Here is a 23,704-nt window from a genome sequence, read left to right as displayed (position 1 = left end):
TGACCCAAGAATGCGGACAGCACTCCGGTACATTGTTTTACAAGGCTAAGCAGCGTATTTGAGATGTGAAATGTAGACTCTGCTTGTTTTGTGGGAGAAAAACCCAACCGTGTGTGTTTGCGCTTGTGTGAATATGATCTGAATTTGTTTTAACCGATAATGTGAGGTTCTTGTTTCTAAAATTTGGCGACATCTTTGGAGAAAAAAGGTAATTGCTTCAGTGTTCTACACTAAACATACAGCAATACTGAAGACGCAGAATGTGGACCATGGCATCTTATATATCTTGTACCCCTGCATATTAAATCCAGACACATCATGAGAAAAAAGCACTTACAAATTCTTTATAGATGAGCAAAATGGACCTTTTTTTAATAAACATTTTACATTAGAACTTTATCTCAGTGCTGCACTGGAGGAGCCCCAATTCTGCTCATTTTTTCCTCATGACTCAAGGATCTTCCTTCTCTTTTTATATATTTTGTAAATATTAAAATAAACCAACCGCACAGGAAATTCATAGGATTGTCGTTTGCTGTAGAGTTTCATTTTCTTTTCCCTTCTTTTGTCTTTATTTCTTCCTCTTTTCGTCCTCATCTTTTTTTCATAGACCCATAGCTTAGTGTGTATGTCAGCATCCAGATGTTTTTCAAATTTGTGATTTTTTTTTTTTTTTTTTTACTGCTTTTCTTGTATTCACTGTTTATTATAATGTTGACATATTAATGTTGGAAGACCTCCCGATGGATGGAAGGATGGTGAGTTCATTGCTTTGAATCACCTGTGCTGCACATTATATGTCAGTCAGATGATTACAACCTTTTATCCTGAAGAAGACATTATGTGCTGAAACACGGATTCATCAGACTAATATGAAAAAGATTGCATCGGTTATGAATGTGAGGCTTTCTCCACTTTATTTTGATGTTTGCTTACGAGCCAGCACTCCAGTGTAATATGTGTGATTTCCTATAATAATTATCTGCTAAAAAATACACATTAAGAAAAAAAGAAATCTCCCTTCAAACAGAAATGAATGCCACAGTTCCTTGTCTTCAGTTACCAATTGTGTCAGCAAGCGGCTCTTAGAGCTCTCCAAACTTCTTGTTTTTGTTCACTTGTTATTTTTTGTTTCTATTCCCCCCACATGACGTAGGAGCTCACTCGTATTTTACATCCCATCCCTTCGCAAATGCGCTCGGCTGTTTCTCCAACCCTGTGGCCTGTCTGTCAACCCCTTGTTCCCATGGCAATTAGTTAGAAAACCTTGGCCAATTATCCGCTGCTCTTGAACACACGCCTGAAAAACTGTTCCGAGCGACAATGTGCCACCGCTCTCCCAAAACTTCCTCAATGGAGGGGAGAGATTTGTGTGATGGGTTAATAGTAGGATAGTAAAAGTGGTGCGGAGGCGACATTGTTGAGTTCATGTTGGTTTATAGTGCGCTGTGACCCTATTCAATGTTTTATAGTGATGGGTGTCTGTCTACATATCCAGATGAATGGGACAAGAGCCACATAAAGGGGACCAGACAACACAGAACCATAAAAGCGTGGTGCAGACTTGAGGCCCGCTTCAGAAAAAAAAAAAAAAAAAACAACAAAAAAAAAAAACAGATGAAAGAAGCAAGTACGTGTTTGAAATGAGAAGTCAAAGCGTCACAGTGACTCAAACACTAACTCATGGCAAGGGGAAGACTTTAAAAGCTGAGGGCCATGCTGCACAACCTGTTACATACTTTGCCAGGCAAAGTAACAGAGATTGAGTGTCTTTCTATTCTGTGTGTAGGTGACGCGTCCCCTCAAGAATGTGGTTCTCTTCCTCTCGCCGTTCGCTTCAATTTCCCCTCTGCTCGCTTACTTCACTCACACAGCCGAGAAGCTGTCGCTTGAGGAATCTGGAAAACACCAGCGGGGAATGAGAGGAATTTCTGCTTTTCGTTTTTCCTTAACCACCCCCTCACCCCTTGCTCTCTTTACTTTGGACGCCTCTGCACAGCCGGGCTCTTGAGTTTTCTCTTGTTTCTGAATGCAGCCCAACAATAACAACCTCTCATAAACAATGGGGCTTGTTGATTGGGGGGTTGAGAAGGAGAGTGGCCGTTGCTGGCCCGTGCAGTCGGTTTTGCTGGCAGTGGGCCTCCCGAACGGTCCTAAAAGTCCGAAAGTACAGGCTACATCGAGGACTGTGAAAGATTTAAGGGCAACTTTAAAAATGCACCATCTCTGAAGGACCATAAACACATGCTTTAGTTCTTCCTTAATCTCTTTCTTAATCTATCTTTCCTCCAAAAGGACTTTGATGGACCAAACTCTGAAAGGGGATGCTGGTGAATGTCAGGAAACCACAAAAGTACAGGGAAAAAAATGGTAGTTTGGAATTCTCTGCTTTTACGGCACCCATGGACTCGTAAAGGGAGTCTGGATCACATCGGCTAGGATTTTGAACAAGACGGCCATGGAGCTCTGCCCCGTCCTTTTAAGCCTATGGGCAAAACACTAGAGAGCTAAGAGTCACATGCCATTTCAACAGTTAAACCCTGTGTCCGTGACAGGGAAATGATAATACAGAGTGATGTGTCCTGGAATAACTCGGCCTCTACTGTTTCCATTTTGGAAGATAATACCGCACATTACTGGACATTGTCCCTCATCTGCTGAACCGTTTTTAAGACTCTCGCATCAACTAAATCAAAATAAAATGTCAAAAGAGATTCATTGTGACTAGGAAGGGTAAACAAACCACTGTATTTTATTATAATTTCCTACAGCTTGCATACCAGAGAAAGATTTTTGGACATACAAAAGTTTTTCCAAAATATCCAAGATGCACAAACAAGACCTTACACACACTCCAGGGCCTTTAGTGTCAACAGACAGGAATAGAGTGCCACCTTGTGGACAAAGAAGAACAAGCATCTCACTTTTTTTTTTGGAAATATAGAAGGAAGAAGAGGGGCAGAAAATAATATAGATCCCTTGTCTCTTGTCCATCACTCTTTGCAGACATGTTTTTCTATCATCACAGTGCATAATAAATTATTTAAGAATCCTGTTTTAGTTCTGAGATTTTCACACTTTATTCACAGGATTAAACACTCAACAAGCAAAATAAACCCCATTCTTGCAGTCATTCACTCATACACACACCACACACTCATCAAAAAAAGGCTCAAAATCTCAATCAGCGTCTGGAGTCCGTGGAGGGTCAGCTGGTCATCATTTGTCTGCAGGCTTGAACGGATCAGACCATATCTTTACACCTTGAGCCAAAAAAAGAAGAAATCATGTCAGTTATGTACCGTATGTAACTGTAATGTTAAACTACTATTACGGCATTAAGTTGTACATAAAAGAATGGTCACTAAGTTCTCATCAGACCCGTTCAACAGTCTACTTTACTTACTGTGTTTGTGTATAACTCGTCATATAGGACAATACAGTGGGTGTCTTAAATTAAAATTAATTTGTGTATATTTTTAGGTAATTAAAAAAGAAAAAAGAAAATGCCCAGTGCCACAAGACAAACATTTCACAGAAGTAACGTGTATGTGTTTTTTGTGTGTTTTTGCTTGTAGAATTTAGAATAATATATATTTTAAGTTATTTTAAATTGCCCCGTGTACAAATCTAGTGTCAGCTCTTACCCACGGGCTGCACATCTGCCTGGTTGATTCCTGCCCGGTTCGTCTTTTGGACTTCTCCTAAGACAAAGAAAAGAATACAGTGTATTCAGTTGAAGATGCTTGTGGTCAAAAAATCAATGTCATAAGCAAGATTTTCACGTAACACAATCAGTTTGTTGTTTTTTGTGGTGGTGGAAAGTAACCAAGTGTGTTTACACAAGTACAGAATTTAAGTACAATTTTGGGGTACTCAAAGGTTCAAGGTACATTTCATTCATTTCTTGTACTTTTACTGAAGTAAGTCTTTGAATGCAGGTCTTTTACTTGTAATGGAGTTTTTTTTAAGTTATAGTAATGCTAATTTTACTTAAGTTAAAGTACCTAAATCAGTAACTCTAACCAAGAATAAGGAAAGGTTTCCACATCTGAACAATAAGAGGAGTGGTTGTACAAGACATATGGTAAAAGTCCAACTCTTTAAATGAATTTTCCTGGCATCATTTGTCTTTGTCTTAGTTGCTTTAACTACATGTTTATGGTTTCAGAAGAAGTGGAAAGGGAACATTTAGGGTAAACAAACAAATAAACAAACCTAAAAAGCTTGCTTGCAACACACGCAACACTTGTTTATTTAGTCTTTGAATGGCAGTTTCTTTCCTTTTAGCTGTTTTGAAAAGCTTTTGATGAATGTTTTAGACACATGTTTTAGACATATAACACCAGCTAACGGCTAACGTTAGCTAAATTATTAACTATAACTGTAAGAAAAAACACTTAGCTAACCAAAGGCTTTGTGTTGCGTATTGAACGTGTACAGTAGATGCTTTTAGCGCTGCAAAATACCTCCTGACATTACGTTTAGTTTCACTGTGAACTCCTGATTGTATAACTGAGGCTACAACGTCAGGAAAGCTAGTACTTACTGTACTCATTTTTGTGCGTCAGAGGGTAGAAGAATATCGGGTAAAACGCAGCGGCAACAGCCGTTATAAAGCCTCCAAATACCAACGCTATTCTCCTATTTTTTGACATTTTTACCGCTTCATCGGAGGACAAACTCTCACCTCCAAGTGCACACAATGTTTACAAAAATAGCTTCCGGCGTAAAGGTCACCAAAACCACGCGTGTCTAGACGGTGACCCTAGATTTGTGAAAACTCTCGCGAGATTTGTTTCAAGCGCTCATTTTAACCCAAACCATGATCTTTCTCTAACCTTAACCCAGTGTTTTTGTGCCTAAACCTAACTAGACCTTAACCACAGCGTTGTCACATCACGAAACATAATTATTGACAAACAATTACAATGACAAACAACGCGCACAATGAAGGAACAACACTTACAAATCTCGCGAGAGTTTCTGAAGAGTCACATGCTGCAGCACAACAATAATAAGGAAGTCTGTGTGCCGTTTGGCGATTTTATCCTCTCTTATAGGATAAAAAAATGAGGTTTTTAGCTGTTATAGTGCATTTTCTTTGTTACTTTTACTCGTATGGAGTGACAGAAGAAAACGAGCCAATTCAGACATTTGTAATTCCTCACAGTCACATGGATGTTGGCTGGGTGTACACTATTCAGGTGGGTTTCTGTGACCAGTTTTTTTTCTTAATTAAGGTGTTAAAGGATAGGTTCACAATTTTTCAAGTGTGCCTTAAAACAACAGTCAGGGGTCAAGAAGTTTTCCTCATTGTAATTATTCCTCCTGTTCATACTGGCTGTTAAAAGATTCTCTTCAAATGTGCTTTCAATGTAGGTAATGGGGACCAAAATCCAGTGTGTCCTCAAAAATACATTTAAAAGTTTATCTGAAGCTTATATGAGGCTTCAGCAGTCTGAGTTAGTCCTGTCAAGTGGATATCTGCCATATGTACAGTCTTCTTAGCATCAAATTCCCCTTGTGTTTCTTCGGACAGTGTTTCCCTGTTGAGCTGCGGTGGTATAGTAACAAAAAGAGGAACTTTGGCACTAAAAAGACTGTTACGTTGAACGATACCTACTTGACTTGACTCATTTAAAGCTTCATATTAACTGCAGATAAACTTTTAAATCGTTTTGCACAGAGGGAGGACTGTTGATTTTGGCCCACATCACTTACATTGTCAGTGCATTATGAAGGGATCTTCTAATTTCTAATGGCCAGTATGAACAGGAGGAATGATTATGCCAAGAAAAAACATGTTTCAATGTTCATTTTGGCACCTGACTGGTGTTTTAAGATAGACTTGAGAAACTGTGAACCCATCCTTTAAACCTGACAAGCATGTAGCGTATAGCTTACAGTTTAACGGTTTCCTTTTACCAAGGGACTGTTACTCGTATAATGTGGATAAATATATATTTGTATATTGTAAATATGTATTTTTCATTATAAATCTGAATATGAGTGTGTATCTTCCGCAGGAGAGTATGCATGCCTATGCAGCCAATGTGTACACCAGTGTGACTGAGGAGCTGTCAAAGGCTAAAGACCGCAGGTTCATTGCTGTGGAGCAGGAGTTCTTCCGACTGTGGTGGGATACTGTGGCCTCAGACTCCCATAAGAGACAAGTAAGGATATGAGATGGGTCTGAACTCTGTACTGACATGAATACTGCAAAGCAGTGCCAATAAATTAACTTCAAGCTGGAATATCCTGATTGAAGCTCCAAAAATGCAGAATGCTACCTTTAACATTATGCACATCGATATCCCTCATTAGATCTTCTCTGCCTGGTAAATGTGAATGTGTCTTTCAAATCCAAAAATTCAAATGAATGAATATTAAAGCCCAAGATAACCCTGATGATAACATCATAGTTCTGTCAGACTTTAGAAAGCTCCTTTAGAGCCTCATAAGACATTATATAGGGCTGCAACAATTATTCAAGTAATCAATTAGTTGACAGCTATTAAATTAATCAGCAACACTTTCGATAATCAATTAATCGTTTTGAGTCATTTCTTAAAGAAAAAATGTCCAAATTTTCTGGTTCCAGCTTCTCAAATGTGAATATTTTCTGTTTTGTTTAGTCTTCTATGACAGTAAACTGAATATCTTTTAGTTGTAGACTGTCAAATTTGAGAATTTACATCATAGTAAATTGAATATCTATGAGTTTTGGAGTGTTGGTCGGAAAAAAGAAGACATTTGAGGACATCTCCTTGGGCTTTGGCAAACAGTGATCAACATTTTATGGACCAAACAACTAATTGATTAACTGGGAAAATAATCAACAGATTAATTGATAATGAAAATAATTGTTAGTTGCAGCCCTAACACTATATCTGTTTTTAGAGGCTGAGTAGTACCTCTTTACATGCATAGTAAATATTGAACATGTTATTGCTTGGTTGCCTTCTAGGTACGGCAGCTTGTGAAAGAGGGTCGACTTGAGTTCATCATCGGGGGCCAAGTAATGCACGATGAGGCTGTGACTGATCTAGATGATGAGATATTGCAAATGACAGGTAGCGCTGTGCACATTTCCTGCCCTCTTTTTTAATCCTCAATCCTAGTGATGAGTTATGTAAAGTAAAACAGCCTCCCTGTTGTTCCAGAGGGCCACGGTTTCCTCTATGAGACGTTCGGGGTGCGTCCTCAGTTCTCGTGGCACGTGGATCCATTTGGAGCCTCGGCCACCACGCCGGTCCTCTTTGCTTTGGCGGGGTTCAATGCTCACCTCATCTCCCGCATTGACTACGACCTCAAGGACAACATGCAGAAACAGAAGGTATAATGTGATGCCTCATTCCAAATACTAGGTTACTTTTGGAGCCGATTTAATAGAGCTTGATCAGAAAACAGTTGGAATTTTCATGTAATCTATATATCAAAACTTTGATATGGTTGTGAATTGCCACCACATGTATGTGTATTCATTTTTTGGAACAGAAACTACAATTTGTGTGGAGAGGTTCTCCCTCTCTGAAGGGGCAGCAGCAGATCTTCACTCACACCATGGACCAGTTTAGCTATTGCACCCCATCTTACCTGCCATTCTCCAACAGGTAGTATGTAGCCATGGGTAGAATTGAATTCCACTGTAAATGACAAGTGCCTTCTTGACCTATTATTGTGCAAAAAATTCTATATCCATATTTATTAAATTGGTATTATTAAATAGACAAATGGCAGATTTTTCATTAAAAGGAAATATATTCTTACTTCTCAGCTCTGGTTTCTATTGGAATGGAGTTGCCTTGTTCCCTGACCCCCCTAAAGATGGAGTCTACCCCAACATGAGCCTGCCCGTCACAAAGGAGACAGTACACGCCTACGCCAAGACCATGGTGGACAACATCAAGCAGAGGGCTGCATGGTTTAGGACGAATCATGTGCTCTGGCCATGGGTAAGCAAATACAAAAAAGTGATCCTTTTATTCAATGTCAATGGAGTTTTTTTTTTTGCTGTGTCCTTGTGAGATGTAGAGCTGCAAAAAAGGATTATTTTCATTATATATTAACCTTCCGACATTTTTTTTTTAGATTAAACGATTAATTGTTTTGGTCTGTAAAACATGATAAAACTGAAACATGTCCATCACAATTTCCTAGAGCTCAAGGTGACGCCAATGAATGTAACATTTTGGACATTTTAAGACGAGGAAAAAAGCAAAATTTCAAATTTGAGAACCAGAAACCATCCAGTATTTGGCATTTTATTTAAAAAAATGACCTAAACGAGTAATCTTTTATCAAAATAGTAATTTTCTGTTGATTGACTAATTGTTGCAGCTCTTGTTTGATGTGTTTTACATGGAGCAAAGGTTAATTTTGAAATGAGAAGTTAAGAAAAATGTGGGAGGTAACGTGTAAAATTTGATTTCCAAGGGGCACATGTTTACATAAAGTACAATTATTCAGAAATGTTCTTTTAAGTAAATGTGGTCCTTGTTTATCAGGGTTGTGACAAACAGTTCTACAACTCATCAGTGCAGTTCAACAACATGGACCCTTTAATCAAGTACATCAACCAGAACAGCAAAGAGTTTGGGGTGACAGTCCAGTATGCCACTCTTAGTGAATACTTCCAAGCCATCTACCAATCAAATCTTGTCTGGGAAGTCCGCGAGAGTGAAGATTTTCTACCTTATTCCACTGGTGAGAAACCTGAGTTTACTTCACACTCACACTGATATTCGTGTCCCTTTCATCTACTATGGCTAACATGTTTTATCTCCCAGAACCCTACCAGGCATGGACAGGGTTTTACGCCTCCAGAAACGTCCTGAAAGGGGTGGCACGACGAGCCAGTTCCCAGCTACATGCGGCGGAGACTCTTTTCACACGGTACCGGATCAGCTTCCCTGACGGACCTGTAGCTAAAGACTGGGCCCTGGACAAACTGAGAGCTCTGCGCTGGGCTGTCTCTGAGGTAATGTGTCAAGATATTTGACTCCTTTATCAGAAAAGGGTGTCTTGAAATATAGTAAATGACATATTGTTCATGGTCAAATTTGAAATGTATGATTAAAGATGAGAAGATGTTCGTGTTTTTTTAGGTCCAGCACCATGATGGCATCACTGGCACTGAGTCTCCCAAGGTGGCGGACATGTACCTGCAGCATCTCACACAGGCCATGATGGGGGTGGAGGAGCTTCTGGCTGCACTCTTCCTGCTGCCCCACAACCTTGACATACCCAGCATCATCGGCAGCCGCTACCACAGAAAAGGTGTTTTGCAAAAAGACTGTAGGCAGTTAGAAGACTGTTAGTAGGCAGATTTTGAAGACTTATTATTGTTTTTTAGCTAAGCACTAGCATCAAGAGTGGTCAAAAAGGACTTTGAGGTTGCTTTTTAAATAAATTGGTCATTAATCTTTTCACGCCAGGTGGTCATCAGGCTTTGGAGCAACACGTCATCGTTTACAACCCGTTAGCATGGAACATCACCACTATCATCAACACCACTGTAGCGTTCCCCGTTGCAGCCGTCTTTGATGATGACGGACAGCCTGTACTCGCACAGGTAGTGTGTTGGTGGTCTTCAAATATTGAATTCTTACAGTATCATTATGTGCTATTTGTCATTAAGAAATTAGAGAGAGAGAAGTTATATCTGTTCTTTAGTGACAAGAAGTCAGAAGCAGAAAATTGATATAATATATACTGTAACAATATCTTCCTCTGTCTGATACAGATCCAGAGGTCAGCGTTGTCCAATGTGACCTACGACCTTTTCATTATGGTGAACGTGGGAGGTCTTCAGCATAGGAAATACCTGATTAAGTTTTCCGAGAAACCGTGCAATGGGAGGTCCAAATGTGGCCGGACTTATAAAGCCAAAGGGGTTGTGTTTGAGAGACGCAGCATCCGGGACTGGACAAAAACAGGGAGGAGGCTTCTGCCAGTTCTGAATGAATGTTACAAGCTCATGTTTGACCAGGATACAAATCTGCTGCACAGCATCACTTATCTGTAAGATTTTAAGTCTACTACAGCTTATGTTACATTCTGATGCTTTTACTTACTAGTTGCATCTACCAGTCGTACCTACAATCCCGGTTTGATGATCTTCTCTTGTGCTCATGTAAACCTTTGACCTCTCTGACATCCTTTGTAGACAAGAGAAAAGGAGCGTAAGGATGACGCAGGATTTTTGGGAGTATCACGCAAATGGAGATGTAAAAGCAGGGCCTATATCTGATAACTACATCTTCAGCGCCAATGGTTCAGCAGTTCGGGCCTACAAGGCTGTGAAGATGGAGATCATCCCTGGGAAGATAGTAACTGAGATCAGACAATACTTCTACAGGTGGGTAAAAGTAACCTAAATGTTGTACTTTTGGATCCATTCAGGTTTTATTGGTATTTTTGCCGCTCACCTCATCACACTTCCCGTCTGTCTTTTAGAGAGGAAGGCGATAAGGACTACGCCTTCTCTATCACCACCCGTGTCCCAGAATGCCTTGGGAGCAAAGTGCAGTGTCATAGGCTGGAGCAGACCTACGCACTGGGCCCCCTCCACATCAACACAGAGGTCGTCCTCAGGACCAGCTCCTCTGTGAAGAACAACAGGACCCTGTACACAGACGACAATGGATATCAGATGATGAAGCGGCCATACAAGAAGTTCACCAACAACACTTTAGCAAGAGTAAGGCTCAGGATAAACTGGACTCTTTGGCTTTGGACTGCAAGGGAATTTTCCAAATAAGTAGCCCAGGTGATATGATATGCTATTCACTTTGCAGAACTACTTCCCCATGGTTCGTGCCGCATACATAGAGGATGAGCTCAGCAGACTGGTGCTCGTCAGCGACAGAGCCCACGGTGTGTCCAGCCAAGCCAGCGGACAACTAGAGGTAAAGAAAAAAAAGCTGTGGAGAACAAATACACCCCCCTGCTTCAGTTATTGCTGAAATAGGTTCTGCGTGTTTGTCCCAGGTCATGCTCCATCGATGTCTTTGGAACAACTTACCCTGGAACCTCGGCTACAACCTGACGCTCAACGACAGCTCGGTCGTGCAGCCCACCCTGTGGATGATGCTGGGCTCTAAAAGTGCCACCTCCAAGCTTTATCAGAGGGAGGCGATAGAGCTGCAGCACAGACCTGTCGTCATGCCCATCGACCAACCTCGTGAGTGCTTATTATAAGGCTGCATGACGTCAAAAACTGATACAGCTATATATTTTCTGAACCAGCATTTGCATTAAGATGAAAAGAGTCACAGCAGTTGTTCTGAATGGAAAGGCTACACCTGAATAATGTAATCCATCCAACTTTCTGGAACTTTTCTGGAACTTGTAGAGATTTAGAGACTTGTTAAAGACTCCTCAGCTGGGTGATTGCTGGCCGAGACAAGGTCATGAACCACAGTCGTCTCAGTTATGTACAGGCCCCTTTTACTCTCTTTTAAACTGCAACAAATAGCTGTTTTTTTAGCACTCATGCTGCATTTTGACTGCCTCAGTTGTGTTAGTTGACCCAACTTCCCAATCTCCTGTACACATAGAGAAGCCCTGGCTGGAGAAGGAGCCTAGAGAAAGTTCTCCTATGCGTTCGGTGGTGCTGCCGCCCAACCTCCACCTGCTCAGCCTCAGTATCTCTGGATGGAACTACAGCTCTAATCACGATGTTCACCTCAGCCACATACACTCAGGTCAGCTGTCCCTTCACATTTTAAGTTTCTTGCTGATTTTTCCCAGAAGGAACCATCAGGAAGCTCATAGACTTTTTGTTTGTCAGCTGTGTAATGTATTTTTTGCATGACATACATCTACTGTAGGTAAGGATTTACACTCAGAGCCGGACTACGATCGGGTCCTGTTGAGAATCATGCATCTCTTCGAGGAGGGAGAAGACCCCGAGCTTTCAAAGCCAGTCACCATAAACTTGAAGGTGAAAAAAACAACAACTTAATTTCTTCATATTAATGTCACAGAGGAAACTCTTGGATTCTCATCATTTTTAAAATAGAGTTTACATGACCTTTTTCTCTTTCGATTGTCATTTCCTGTGTGCGCAGGATGTTCTGCGTGGCATAGGGGAAGTGAGAGTGATGGAGGAGCGTTCTCTCACAGGAACCTGGGATATCGGCAGTCTGCAGAGGTGGAAGTGGAAGACTGCAGATAACTTTGAACAAAGTGAGACAACGGTGGTAAACAGGAGAACAGAGAATACTTGATTTATCTTCTACTTCTACTTCTATTGTTTGGAAAAAGGTCTTAGAATAGACTCACACTGATATGTACATTAGCTGAAATGATCTCATCCCTTTACATACAGTATTTTTTTGTGCTTTCTTCTTAGAGAGCAGAAGCTGTTGGACATGTGGAGACGAAGCTTTCACTGTGACCATCTCACCCAAAGAGATCAGGACCTTCTTCCTTCACTTCAGCTCCAACAACCTTTATTAGGCTGAACTGTCTTTTGTCTTCTGTGAAGATAACCCGTCTTTAGACTTTACAACAAATATGCTTTTAAAATACTGTTTCTTTTGTTACACTGTTAATTAATGCTCATTTTGCACACTGTTGATTTTTTTTGAAGCACTGATGTGTTGATTAAGTGTGAACGTTCCCACTGTTGACTCTCACTGAATAAAGTGATTATTTTTGTCATGTTTTGTTCGAATGTCTGTGTCCGCACTCTCACTGGCTAACAAACATCACAGTAAAGCGTGTCTGATATTGGGGGATTATGGGCGAGAAAACCGAACATCTGTTCATTCCAGTGAAAAGTGCTCAAATGTTTCACGCTTGTGTTTCACTCGTAGCCAGTGAAAACTTCTGGTATTGGGGGAGATGTATGTGGTCATCCTTGATGCATTTTTAAAGTTGCTGCAGGCAAAACGCAGCTGCCTGACTGCCACCAACAAAAGAAAGTTACAATAATTAAGACAAGTATAAATAAAATCGCTTCAGAGAGTTCCTGTTATAGTCTACAGCTTGGCAAATTTTACAGCAAGTAAAAAATGATGCCTGTTTCTTACATGTGTATGTGCTTTTAAAAAATAGTTTGATATTTTGGGAAATATATTTATTTGCTCTCTTGCTACGAGCATTAAAACTGGCAGCCTGGCTTTGTCCAAATGATAAAAAAATGCATCTATAGCAGCTCTAAAGCTCACAAATCTGAATGTAATGACAAATTATGAAACTTGACAAGGTAGGCTCTAGCGTGTCATCAACACATATGCTTGTCTTTATGCTAAACTAACCCTTATCATCATCATCATCATCTCCTGGCCTGGCACCTAACTGACAGTTATAAGGCAAAAAAAAAAAAAAGCCCAAAAATGTTGAACTAATCCTTTAAATACAGTTTCTGGGGCTAAATATGAGGGATCCTGTTAAGAAAGCTTTTAGCCATCCAGCACATAACATCTTCATGGCTTTTTTTTGTTGTTGTTGGTGCTGCATTGCCACATAAGTGTAAAAAAATATGACAGATGACAGTTTTCAGAGGTAATCTGCTAGTATGGCCGCTAGGGGCTTCATACACCCATTATTACCAAAGCAGCAGTGAGTCTCCAAAAGGAAACACCCGAAGAGAACAAAAAACCTTTGGTGGTCTGTGTATCGCTGTGGCAGCTAACCAGAAAGGAAATAGTATTAAAATGCATGTTATGACGTGTTAGTGTTGGCCTTCAGTAGCATATTACGCCATGACCGATTTGGAAATAGAGGACGTTGTCTGCAATTTTCCAAGATGAGCAGTGTCAGTGTGAGTCCTGTTTCTTTCTTTCATCAGCTGCAGGATTTTGAATGAACATTGCAACCGAATAATCATATTTGAAGCGAGTCAGAATGGTGTTTAATGTCAGTGTCTCCTATTTAGCAAAGCTATGCATGACGGTTTTATTGTCCATAGAAATGCTGGATGCTGTGAGGAGGCGTTATATGCGTTGCTAGGATACTAGACTGGGAGGGGGGCTGATGGTTTGCATCACCTACAGGGCTCCCTAAGGTGCTGGAGGACTTTGAGGTCAGGCCTTTGCTGATATGTTTCCTCTATATTTCCTCTCTGTGTTTATGTGTGTGAACAGAAGAGAGAGAGGGAGCAGAGGAGGAAACTGCAGCACTTTCTGAGTGACCTGGCTTTACTTGGATCGTTACAGGTTCGAAAAGATAAACACACTGAATGCATCTGCAGAAGAGATTAAACACACAGTTATTCATGGTTAAAACAAACTCTTGCAAACACTCTTTTTTTTTCTTCCTCCTCTGACAGGGTTTTAAGTACTTCCAGCCTTGGCTCAGAGGGAAAGAGGAGTTGCTGCTGACAGTGGTTAATGAGGATCTGGTGAGAAGACTCAAATGCACTCATCTCAATAAACACACAGCTTGTACACCTTGAAAAAAAGAAAATAAATTGAGTAAATGCTATAATTTTTCATATTTTTGGACTATGATGGTGCACAAAATGACAATATGGGATAAACTGAATGTAGTTCGGTCCCTGTCGTCTTGCATTTCTCATCATATCATCATCATTACTACTACTACTAGGGTTGGCGCTCTCCGGGCTTCGTGGTGTCCAGAGCCTCCTCCTACTCCTCCACCAGCAGCTGTAACAGCAGTGATGTCTCCCCCAGCAGCAGCTCCCCCAGTCTGGCCAGCCGGAGCAGCTCTCCCCTGCCTGGGGAACCTCCGGGCCAGCGAGCCTCTCAGCTGCACACACACACCAAGACGCAGCCACAAACCGCCAGGTGATTAATGCTACTTTGGTGTGTTTGTGTGTCTGATGATGTGAAAATTGGGGAACAGATTTAGGAATTATCATCTGTCGGTGCGCACAAAACAAAACAGTACAGAAATATGTTTGTCATGGATACAGATGATGATGATGATGCTTGTTTCAGTACAATAAAAATGATGAAGAGGCAGCTATAATGATACTTTGATAATTATGTAGCCTAGACAAAGCTGTAGTGGACATTTATGGTCTCATCGGAAGGTGCAGGGGCTTGCAGGACGAGCAGAATAGTTCCACATCGAACAAACATGTTGCTAATGTTGAAAATCAACGAATCGACTGGATTAATGTTAATCAATAACATGATTTATCTCATTTATTAAGCAAAAAAGCCAAGCATTCTCTGATCACGGCTTCTCTAAGGTGAGATTTGCTGCTTTTTTCAGGATTTTGGACATTTGACTAGAAAAAACAGTGAATTTTAAGATGTCACTTTGGGCTCCTGGAACTTGTTTTCCCACTGTTGACTCTCACTGAATGATAATGCTCATTTTCTAATCTAGATTAAGCAATTTATGAACTAAATATCAGATAACGAAAGTATCTATACATTGTTTGATTACTTCCTCCTCAGTGTTGTACATGGAAGAAGGGTTTTTTAATATCCATTCTATACATTTTTTTCTATGGGACACACTGTTGCACTCTTCTTATAAAGCAGATATCACTGATGAGGCCTTGAGTAAAGCACTTAAAAGCTCCCAGGTATGGATGTACATCTATCTGTAACATCTCTAAATGACTTGTGACAGTTCTCTCTGGCCATCTCAATCTCATGAAATAAGCTCATACAGCACAAGAAAAATAAATAAACCTGCTTTGCCAGCAGACTTTAGACACATAAACACACATTGGTTGACCTCTTTCTATGCCCTCAGGGACGCCAGCAGTGAGGAGCATCTTCTCCCAGCATCTCCCAGTGAAAGAGAGATAGCAGTGCCTGTAAGTGCTTTCTAAGAGGGAAACCTTTGAGCCAGTTAATATTTGAAAGATGCTTGTAAAGTGTAGGACACATTAATACAGAGGCAGCTCTGGTCTACTTCTAACCCCTGTGAGTTTCACTTGCACACTCAGTTTCACAGCCTCAACTTTGTCCCTCTACAGGAGGTGAACTGCACTCTGTTTTTAGTGGCTGGTTATGTCAAATACGGACGTCCACACGCTTGGATACGCTCCAATCACGAGCGCCTGGTCAACATCGGAGGGACTGATTCAATGGTCAAGGACACGCCTATGAAACTGAAGTCCATCGCTGACTGGCAAACACGAGGTATGGAAACAATGTGTGGAATCCAAAAAGGAGAAAGTTATTGTTTCACTGCACAGATTCAATAATTACACCATTTTCCATGAGCTAAATCAGATGCAGATGTCCTCGCTTGAGTTTAACCTTCTAATGTTTAGCGTGGATTTGGTTTGTGGAAAAAAGCTTTATGTGCTTTTTGTTGGATTAGAATTTAAAAAAAAAAAAAAAAAAAAAGCTTTTCTGTCCTTTTTTTCCACTCCTCCAGGTATTCGTGTGTGGGATGTCGTCAGTGAGCTGGTGTGTCTGTGCACTGTCCCCTCTCCCTCTAACCCCTTTGCCCTGGACATGCGTTACATCAAAAGCCTTCCCCTCCCAGACCGCTTCCTCGTCACAGGAGCTCTCCTCAACTTCCTGGAGATGTATGTGGTTTACGGGAACCGGGATGAGTTGCACTATGACAAAGGTGTGATTTAATCTCAGGAAATTGTGGATGATAGCAAGAGGATGTGTCATTTCAGTTTCACTTTAGTTTCAGGGACACTAAGAGAGAAGAATTAGATGATCACTTACTTGAAATGCTATAATTTCTGGTGAATTAAAGTTCAGTATATATTACATTATCACTGCATATTAATACACTGTTATTATTATCCAGGCCAGCAGGTGGTGCTGTTTAGCCACATTATGAAGGGTTCAGACCTGCTGCCTTTCTCCTCACTCTACACTTTGTTTACAGGCCTCAGTGAACATATTTGATGATACTTTTCTCCTTTCAGTGGTAGAAGAGGTGAAGCCTCTGAGGCGTCTCCACGTTCACTCCCTGCTGGAGTTACAACGGCACAGAGAGAGCTCCGGGTTGCTCAACAGTCCCAAGCAGCAGGACTCTTCCAGAGAGGAGTGACCATAAATATCCTTCTGTTATCTTCATGGTGCATTTTTATGGATGTATTGTAGAAAAAAAAAGAGACAGAAAATAGGTTCAGATATGTATAAACTCATCAGAACTCTGTTTTGTTTAACAGATTTTTTTGTGTTGTGGTACATTTCCTGGTTTTGTAAAAATCACACGTTGCAAAGAGATTGAATGAGTATACCTGCGTGCAAAATCTGACTTATCATATGTGTTTATGTAACACGTACAAACAAAATGTCTGAATGGAGCTCTTGTGACACCACTCACGCTACACACACACAGTGCACAAACCTATTGCAGCAGTATCCAAATGTAGCTGTAGCTGCATCTTTACTACAGTTGGGAAGGTATTCCCATGTATCAGACCCTGGGAAATCAGTCACATGACTGAGATTAAAAATCCCAGGACCTCTCTGAATGTCTTGCCCTGCCACCCCGAACCCTTCAATCCCACTCTCTCCCTCTCCCACACAGGAATTCTGTTTTTCTCGGGCCAAATATAACATTTTTAAAACTCGAGTGTTCAATCCTGGAAACAGGCTCGTTTATCATGCATCTCATTCACCGTCAGGGTCAAAGCTGCAGAAGTTAAAAGCTTAAATATTTGTCTTGTTGAACGTTACAGCGGTATGAGAACAACATGTAGAGGACACTTGAAATAACAAACAGAAAATGCAGTATAAAAAAGTTTTAATATTTCATAAAATACATATTAATTAAATATGTACATACTGACATAAAAACAGTACATTGATAAAATAAATCTTAAAGCAGGCACTTGAGCCCCTTTTCTGAGATCGGGGCTGTGCCGTTTGTAATTGGAGAGATACATCACGAGTACAAAACTTTCAAAATTAACTGAGAAAAACCTAGTGGCACATCAGTCAAAAACACAGGCACCTTTCCTGATTAAAAAAAAAAAAAAAAAAAAGGCAACATCTCTAGCTTAGTTTTGGTCCGGAAACACAAAAATGAAAAATGGATGGTAGCCTCAGGGGTGCACTGCTAATTCTCACATCTCTGTGTAACATTTGTAAACCTTAAGACATGAATCAGAGCAACTTATGCAATACTGCACATATCAATGCCTTGTAACCGTCACTTTAAAAACGGACTTAAGCAGTTAGGGAACCTTTTATGGCTTTGGTAATGTGAATAAGTCGAGGGCTCAGAGTTAAAAGCACATTGTAGCATCTACTGATGAGGCCGCTCAATATGCAAAGTCATGGTCGGATGAGGGGGGAAGAATTTGGGGGATTTTGAGAAAACTCTCTATCTCGAATTTCCCCCAAATTGGAATGCAGGTGCATGGCCGGCGCATTCCACACACACACACAGAGGCTCCGCAAAGGGAACACAGCGTTCCCAGTGTTCGGACACAAACAAACCCGCAAGTCGTGACTGAGTGGGGTTTTTTTTTTTTTTTTTTTTTTCCACATAAATGCAAATGATTTATCACTGTGGACAGTCAGGATCTGTTTGAGGTTTTTTCTTGCAGAATGCTGCTGTGTGCTTAAGGGGAGGATTTTGTTGACCTTGCATGTTTTGCAAAAGGTCTATTTTTTTTTCATTTATAATGCAGCTGGGCCTACTAAACTAATGGAAACTAATGACCTCTTAAAATGTAGTAAGACATGATAAAACGTTTGATTTATGATGAAAAAGGAACTTTGATGTGTTCAGATGTAGAATTTAACAGCTGGAAACTCAAAAGTGCTCAGAAATTACTAACTGTAAGTAGCTGCATTTATGTGCAACACAGACTATAATCACTTTTACTTCTGTATGCCATGTTTGCTTTTCCCTCTGAATCTCGACAAAATCTTGAAAAAAAAAACTGTCACATCATGGGTCACAAGTGTGTTTTTCTCCATCGTATTCAAAAATAAAAGAGAAAAATGCTTGCTAGTGCCACAGGGTTAAAAAAAAAAAAAAATTACAATAAAATCATGACCTGTCACAAATGTCAGTAAATAAAACACTTTTAAAAAGTCTTCAAAAATAAAGACTTGTCGTCTTTTTCCAGTTTTGGCCAACAGCCAAAAGATTGTTGGTTTAATTGTCTCTCCAACTGACTAAACCTTTGGTGGCTTCATGTAACAACTACTTAAACAAACAAAAGCCATAGAAATGAACCTATCCGGTCTTCAAATGGCTTGCAGCCAGTCACAAGTCCTTACATAGCTGTTGACATGTGAACAAAGGCAGCTGTCAACAACATCTTGCGCCGTGTTGGACGCTACTCTTGCAAAAGTCAAAGGACGACTTTGCTGCGTCAAAAAACCTTCAAGTCCATACACTGACTCACCGATTATGGCAACATCCTTTCACAAGCAGAATCCTCGTGTGTCCAAATATGGACTTAACCAACTCCCCCACATCCCCATTGTCCTTTCGTCTGCATTGTAATTGTTCCCTCCCTCCCATCAGTGCGGTCATCCTTGAGGTTGTCGTTAGGTTAACATGGGCCCGTGTTCAAAGGGTTAAAGCAGGGGCTCAGTTCCAGCTGTCAGAGGCAGATCCTCTTCTGGTGATGGCCCTGAGGGGGCTGCGTGACATTGAGCCTCTCTTCTTCCAGTGAACTGAAAAGCAAAAGAGATACTAGGGTCAGTCATGTTAGCTTGGCTGCTGCAGATGAAAAGCTCACATTGGTGTTTTAAATGTTAATTATGAACATCCAACAGGCCCGAGTAGTTTGTCAACCTTGACTTTAAAGTGTTCTAGTGAGGTTATTCATTTACTAACACCTACTTCAGCTCTTGGTTGTCATTACTTTCACTAAATGTGCTTGAGGTCAGCAGCTTTAGAAATCTTATCTTTCTCAACAATTTTACCAAGAGAGGAGAGAGTGATAAGAACAACAAATCATGATAAAGGTTCAATAGCCATAAAAAGGCTTTCTAGACTTACAGCCTTTCCTTTTTGGTTTAAGATAGCTACTCATAGCTCACCTTTTCCCAGACCAGCAGGAAGCGTGGAGCTCTTCGTGTTGCCAGGACAGTTGGATGACTCGTCTACACGTTTCCCCTTCACCTCTCCTGGCAGCAGCGTGGCCGAGCCGTCCTGCTGCCAGTCGCTCAACGCCCGCTGGAATGAATGTGCCAGACAAGCGGTCATGTCTCGTGCTCTCTCGGCCCGGCTGCACCAGAACACCCGACACTGCAGCTGCTGCCCATGATGCTTGCAGATGTACAGGAAGACATTGGGTCGGTTGGCATCTGCGGCACAGTATGCAATGTCCTGAAGGTATGTTTTTGTGAGCTGCCGACCCGTACTCAGTTCCTTGACCTCGACGTATCTCGGGCGCACCACCAGGGCGTGATCTTTGCTCAGCTTCTTCCCGTTAGCAATACCCTCCAGCAAATGGTTAATAGCATCCTGGGCCTGCTCTCTATCTAGAGAGAAGATTTTCTCTGTTCCCAAGTAGTGGACCTTGAAGAGAGGGTCACCGTGGGACAAAGACTCCGTGCGGTCACGGCGGAAGCGGCGCCGCAGTGCAGCAGGGGAGTTCTTAAGGGTTTGCATGAGGTGGAAAGTGCTGAGGGACATGTTGCGTTTCAGGCTGGGCTTTGGGGAAGTTTTTGCTGAGGTGTAACTGCCGATGGTCAGCTGGTCCTCTTCAGAACTTCTCCCGCTCTTCCACCTTTCTTCTATAAATGGAGCGTAGTTGCATCCACTGCTTTTATCTGAAATGAGGCAGATAAAGAGAGTGACGTTAGCGGATCCCTTTCAAAAGAGGCATGAATAATTGAGGAAGACAGAGGATGAAGCTTTTTTTCAGAGTTAAATAAAGTGAAGGAAAGAGTACATCCAGGACACTGAGGATTTTCTTATGTATGAAGCAGCTCTTCATTTGCTACATTCAATCTGTGGCTTTTAAACTCCGCAAGTCTCCTTGATGAGGAAAAAAAAAAAAAAAAAAAAAAAAAAAAGGCATGCAGTCAGCACATCTTGTACCACAGTGTGGAAAAACAAAAGGCCACCAAACAGGATCAGTTACGAAAGTGACGCATTCAGTGAGGAATATTCATTTACCACAGACACTAGCCATTAAATATTTACAGTCAGGTTTGGTCTGGGCTTTGTCCTCACAGTAGTGAGCCCTTAAGAAACGTACAAACACACTGATGAAATAAATGGAAGATTATTGTAACACACAAAAGGTACATGGCCTTTAAACTTTACCCCGTGCCAAGTATTATCAACACCACCCACATATTGCCATACCATTACTTCTAGGCGGACTTAAAGACTTCTGTGACCTTGCCAACTCAAGTCTTATGCAACCAAGACATCTGGCCTCCCATTTGTCTCCCACCCTACAAACCCACAGAACTGCCTGTTCTCTATTGTGTTACACTTTATTTTTTCCCCTTTCTCTTTTCTTTGCCATTCTTTCAACATCCGAGCTCCCTCCTCAGAAGTGAGCGGCAGAGAAAACCGCCGACTGTTCCAAAGTGGCGGCCATTGTTAGTCAACCCCCTGTGCAGGAAACAGCTTTGCATTCCCCCCCTAAATATTTCTCTTTCAAACAATGGCATGCTTCTGTGAGTATGTCACATCACAAAATGCAAGTTGACCTAGAGCCTAGGTTGACCTAGGACATGCACACGTGCAATTACATGTGTGGGCCACAGACATGCAGAAATACTGATAACTTTCACCTCTTGGATACACACACAAACACGTTTTTGGAATAAAACCAAGGCCACTTTACAACACTGCTTTTCTCTATCACTGGACAAACACAGTAATCAAACATTCCAAATTTGCATCCGGGTATTAAAAAAAACAAAACATTGCCTGCATCACAGTAACTTTCATGAGATGTGAGTAAACGTCTATATGATTGGTGCAAAGAGCTGTCAAATCACAGCAGTATCCTGGTGTTGCAGCTTTTGGAAATGGATAGGAGATGCTTGCTTAATCACTTCTGTAAAACCATTGCACAATATAGAGAGATTCTTACTCCAAACTTTATTCTAAATATATAGCAAAAATACAAATAGAATAAGAGGATTGTCAATTAAGAGTTATATATTAAGGCTACAATGCTGAGACTTAACACTCAGTCTTCTGACTTGCAGCTCCAATAAAAAGCAACTGATGGAGCAAAAGCAAACTATTTGTAAAAAAAAAAAACTTGAGTTCCTTCAAATCCTGAGCTCTTTCCTTTTCTGCCGGATTAAGCAGCAGAGCCTGGTTATTTGAAATAGTTGTGATATGCAACGTATATCTCGGGAGTAAGCGAGAAAACATTAGGTTGACAGTTTTTAGAAGGTAGTTCGGGTCTCGTAGAGAAGTTCGTGGCAGGAAACTGCAAAAAGTTACATTTCTTAACAGCTCACCAACATGTATAAAAAATTAAATAATGTTTTTACAACTGCCTTTAAATTATAAGCTGGGTATTTAAATTATCCTTTTTCAAAATTGTTCTTACCTGGCCACAGATTCATGCAAACGATGTCCTCGTGCGCCTCAGGTGAACCGCAGAGTCCCGTCAGGTGAGAGTCTAATACCATGCACGCTGACAAAAAAAACCCCAACAGTTTGACTGTCGGTAAATGTGACAAATAAATCGGTTAACCGCTCCGTCGGTGTTGACAAACTCGCAGTCAGTTCATCCAGTTCTCTGTTTGATTTTTCTCTGAGCTCAGTGTCCGTCTGGCGCATATATACGACAGTGAAACAGCGTGTGTACAGACTGAATCATGCTCTGCTTTATCCGGTGGACGTGTATGAGTTGAGTGAATCAGACAGCCCCGAGGACACACGTTTTAAACAGCGTAGGCGCGAGCCCGTCACGCACGTGGACGAGCGCTTGCGTCTGGGCAGAAAGGAGGCTGGCTGGTGTTAGTGAGCAGAGGGAGGTCTGAGGGCGAAATTAATGATTTATAAGAGGAGAGGGACTTACTGTATATGGCAGGATGGACAACAATTAACCTAGCTTTGTTTCATTTTACTGGCAGTAGTCTTTTACTAGAAATGCATGGTTAAGCTGTCTTTTCAATCATAGAGAAACCGGGAGTGCTCTAATATTTATAACAGAACAAACAACATAAAGAAAATAGTATTAAGAGTTAAGATGAAAAAGCCTTTCTTAAAGTTGAGATGAAATGAAAAAAGCCTTTTTAACCCTTTTAAATCACATCCCTGGTCATACTGTGCGCATATTTAACAATATATACCAAAAGAAATGCAAAAACATCAGTTTCTTTGTATTCTTATATCAAAATCCAATCATGTTTTCTTCCTGTAAAACAAAATATGACTGAAAAAATGTGATATGTGCTTATGTAAGCTTGAACCAACCAACAATATCATGACATCCACCCATCAAGCAATCTTTAACTTTTAGCGTCACAGAGCTAAGATTCACTTTGACATGCCCACTTTTTAACGTTTAAATCAGATTCCTCCCAACTTTATGTACCACCTGTCTGTCCTGTTTCGCTCAGAAATACATCACAATACAGATGTTAAATACTCTCAAAAGGCTGTTTCATCTGGACTTTAACAGAAAGGTTTTTAGGCCTTTTTTAAGAGACTAGGGTCTGTACTGCCCTCAGATGGTTAGGAAGGCTGTTTCACAAGCTCGGTGCAACAGAGCAGCAGGCGCGATCCCCGATGGTGCAGAGATTAGTACTGGAGGAGGAGGAGGACCAGAGGAGCAAGCTGCTGGCAGATCTGAGGGTGTGGGTAGAGGTTTGTGGTATGATCAGTTCCTGTGGGTAGT

General features: G+C 41.0%; 4 protein-coding genes across 6 annotated transcripts; 2 read left to right on the top strand and 2 right to left on the bottom strand.

Annotated features, from left to right (window-relative positions):
- Positions 1-2,734: 2,734 nt before the first annotated feature.
- Positions 2,735-4,768, bottom strand: smim20 (small integral membrane protein 20). Its single transcript, XM_044341634.1, has 3 exons — positions 4,550-4,768; positions 3,648-3,704; positions 2,735-3,263 (listed from the first exon to the last, which is right to left on the bottom strand). The coding sequence occupies exons 1-3, from the start codon at positions 4,656-4,658 to the stop codon at positions 3,220-3,222; spliced, it is 210 nt and encodes a 69-aa protein (XP_044197569.1). The 5' UTR covers positions 4,659-4,768; the 3' UTR covers positions 2,735-3,219.
- An 84-nt stretch (positions 4,769-4,852) lies between these two features.
- On the top strand, positions 4,853-12,672 carry man2b2 (mannosidase, alpha, class 2B, member 2). 2 transcript variants are annotated; one of them, XM_044341632.1, is made up of 19 exons: positions 4,853-5,207; positions 6,030-6,176; positions 6,971-7,076; positions 7,167-7,339; positions 7,501-7,616; positions 7,781-7,958; positions 8,511-8,709; positions 8,793-8,983; positions 9,111-9,282; positions 9,441-9,577; positions 9,749-10,026; positions 10,172-10,363; positions 10,462-10,705; positions 10,803-10,913; positions 10,996-11,188; positions 11,565-11,711; positions 11,838-11,950; positions 12,078-12,195; positions 12,362-12,672. In XM_044341632.1, the coding sequence occupies exons 1-19, from the start codon at positions 5,073-5,075 to the stop codon at positions 12,466-12,468; spliced, it is 3,057 nt and encodes a 1,018-aa protein (XP_044197567.1). In that variant the 5' UTR covers positions 4,853-5,072; the 3' UTR covers positions 12,469-12,672. The 2 variants fall into 2 exon arrangements, with proteins under 2 accessions (XP_044197567.1, XP_044197568.1); XM_044341633.1 differs by lacking the exons at positions 11,565-11,711; positions 11,838-11,950; positions 12,078-12,195; positions 12,362-12,672 and adding an exon at positions 11,360-11,519.
- Positions 12,673-13,532: 860 nt separating this feature from the next.
- On the top strand, positions 13,533-18,412 carry si:dkey-19b23.7. 2 transcript variants are annotated; one of them, XM_044341483.1, is made up of 8 exons: positions 13,533-13,777; positions 14,100-14,171; positions 14,285-14,356; positions 14,563-14,762; positions 15,688-15,751; positions 15,914-16,079; positions 16,321-16,474; positions 16,832-18,412. In XM_044341483.1, exons 1-8 carry the CDS (start codon positions 13,763-13,765, stop codon positions 17,007-17,009), a joined length of 921 nt encoding a protein of 306 aa, XP_044197418.1. In that variant the 5' UTR covers positions 13,533-13,762; the 3' UTR covers positions 17,010-18,412. The 2 variants fall into 2 exon arrangements, with proteins under 2 accessions (XP_044197418.1, XP_044197419.1); XM_044341484.1 differs by having other exon boundaries at positions 13,539-13,777; positions 16,321-16,518.
- si:dkey-19b23.8 (low density lipoprotein receptor adapter protein 1) lies at positions 18,361-22,849 on the bottom strand. Its single transcript, XM_044341485.1, has 3 exons — positions 22,409-22,849; positions 19,920-20,654; positions 18,361-19,550 (listed from the first exon to the last, which is right to left on the bottom strand). Exons 1-3 carry the CDS (start codon positions 22,488-22,490, stop codon positions 19,465-19,467), a joined length of 903 nt encoding a protein of 300 aa, XP_044197420.1. The 5' UTR covers positions 22,491-22,849; the 3' UTR covers positions 18,361-19,464.
- Positions 22,850-23,704: the final 855 nt, after the last annotated feature.

The sequence above is a fragment of the Thunnus albacares genome, chromosome 22 (assembly GCF_914725855.1).
Source record: "Thunnus albacares chromosome 22, fThuAlb1.1, whole genome shotgun sequence".
NCBI classification, from domain to species: domain Eukaryota; kingdom Metazoa; phylum Chordata; class Actinopteri; order Scombriformes; family Scombridae; genus Thunnus; species Thunnus albacares.
The sequence above is the reverse complement of the archived record's forward strand: the minus strand, read 5'-3'. Positions and strand labels throughout refer to the sequence as shown.

Excerpts from the sequence above, each read along its gene's own strand:
- smim20 (XM_044341634.1), bottom strand. The coding sequence starts at position 4,658 with ATGTCAAAAAATAGGAGAATAGCGTTGGTATTTGGAGGCTTTATAACG. Across the intron at positions 3,705-4,549 it reads GACGCACAAAAATGAGTACA|GAGAAGTCCAAAAGACGAAC; the intron begins GTAAGTACTAGC and ends TCTTTGTCTTAG. Across the intron at positions 3,264-3,647 it reads GGCAGATGTGCAGCCCGTGG|GTGTAAAGATATGGTCTGAT; the intron begins GTAAGAGCTGAC and ends TTTTGGCTCAAG.
- man2b2 (XM_044341632.1), top strand. The coding sequence starts at position 5,073 with ATGAGGTTTTTAGCTGTTATAGTGCATTTTCTTTGTTACTTTTACTCG. Across the intron at positions 6,177-6,970 it reads CAGACTCCCATAAGAGACAA|GTACGGCAGCTTGTGAAAGA; the intron begins GTAAGGATATGA and ends GTTGCCTTCTAG. Across the intron at positions 10,027-10,171 it reads CTGCACAGCATCACTTATCT|ACAAGAGAAAAGGAGCGTAA; the intron begins GTAAGATTTTAA and ends CATCCTTTGTAG.
- si:dkey-19b23.7 (XM_044341483.1), top strand. Across the intron at positions 14,172-14,284 it reads CTTTACTTGGATCGTTACAG|GGTTTTAAGTACTTCCAGCC; the intron begins GTTCGAAAAGAT and ends CTCCTCTGACAG. Across the intron at positions 14,357-14,562 it reads CAGTGGTTAATGAGGATCTG|GGTTGGCGCTCTCCGGGCTT; the intron begins GTGAGAAGACTC and ends TACTACTACTAG.
- si:dkey-19b23.8 (XM_044341485.1), bottom strand. The coding sequence starts at position 22,490 with ATGGTATTAGACTCTCACCTGACGGGACTCTGCGGTTCACCTGAGGCG. Across the intron at positions 20,655-22,408 it reads TTGCATGAATCTGTGGCCAG|ATAAAAGCAGTGGATGCAAC; the intron begins GTAAGAACAATT and ends GCCTCATTTCAG. Across the intron at positions 19,551-19,919 it reads TCCTGCTGGTCTGGGAAAAG|TTCACTGGAAGAAGAGAGGC; the intron begins GTGAGCTATGAG and ends TTTGCTTTTCAG.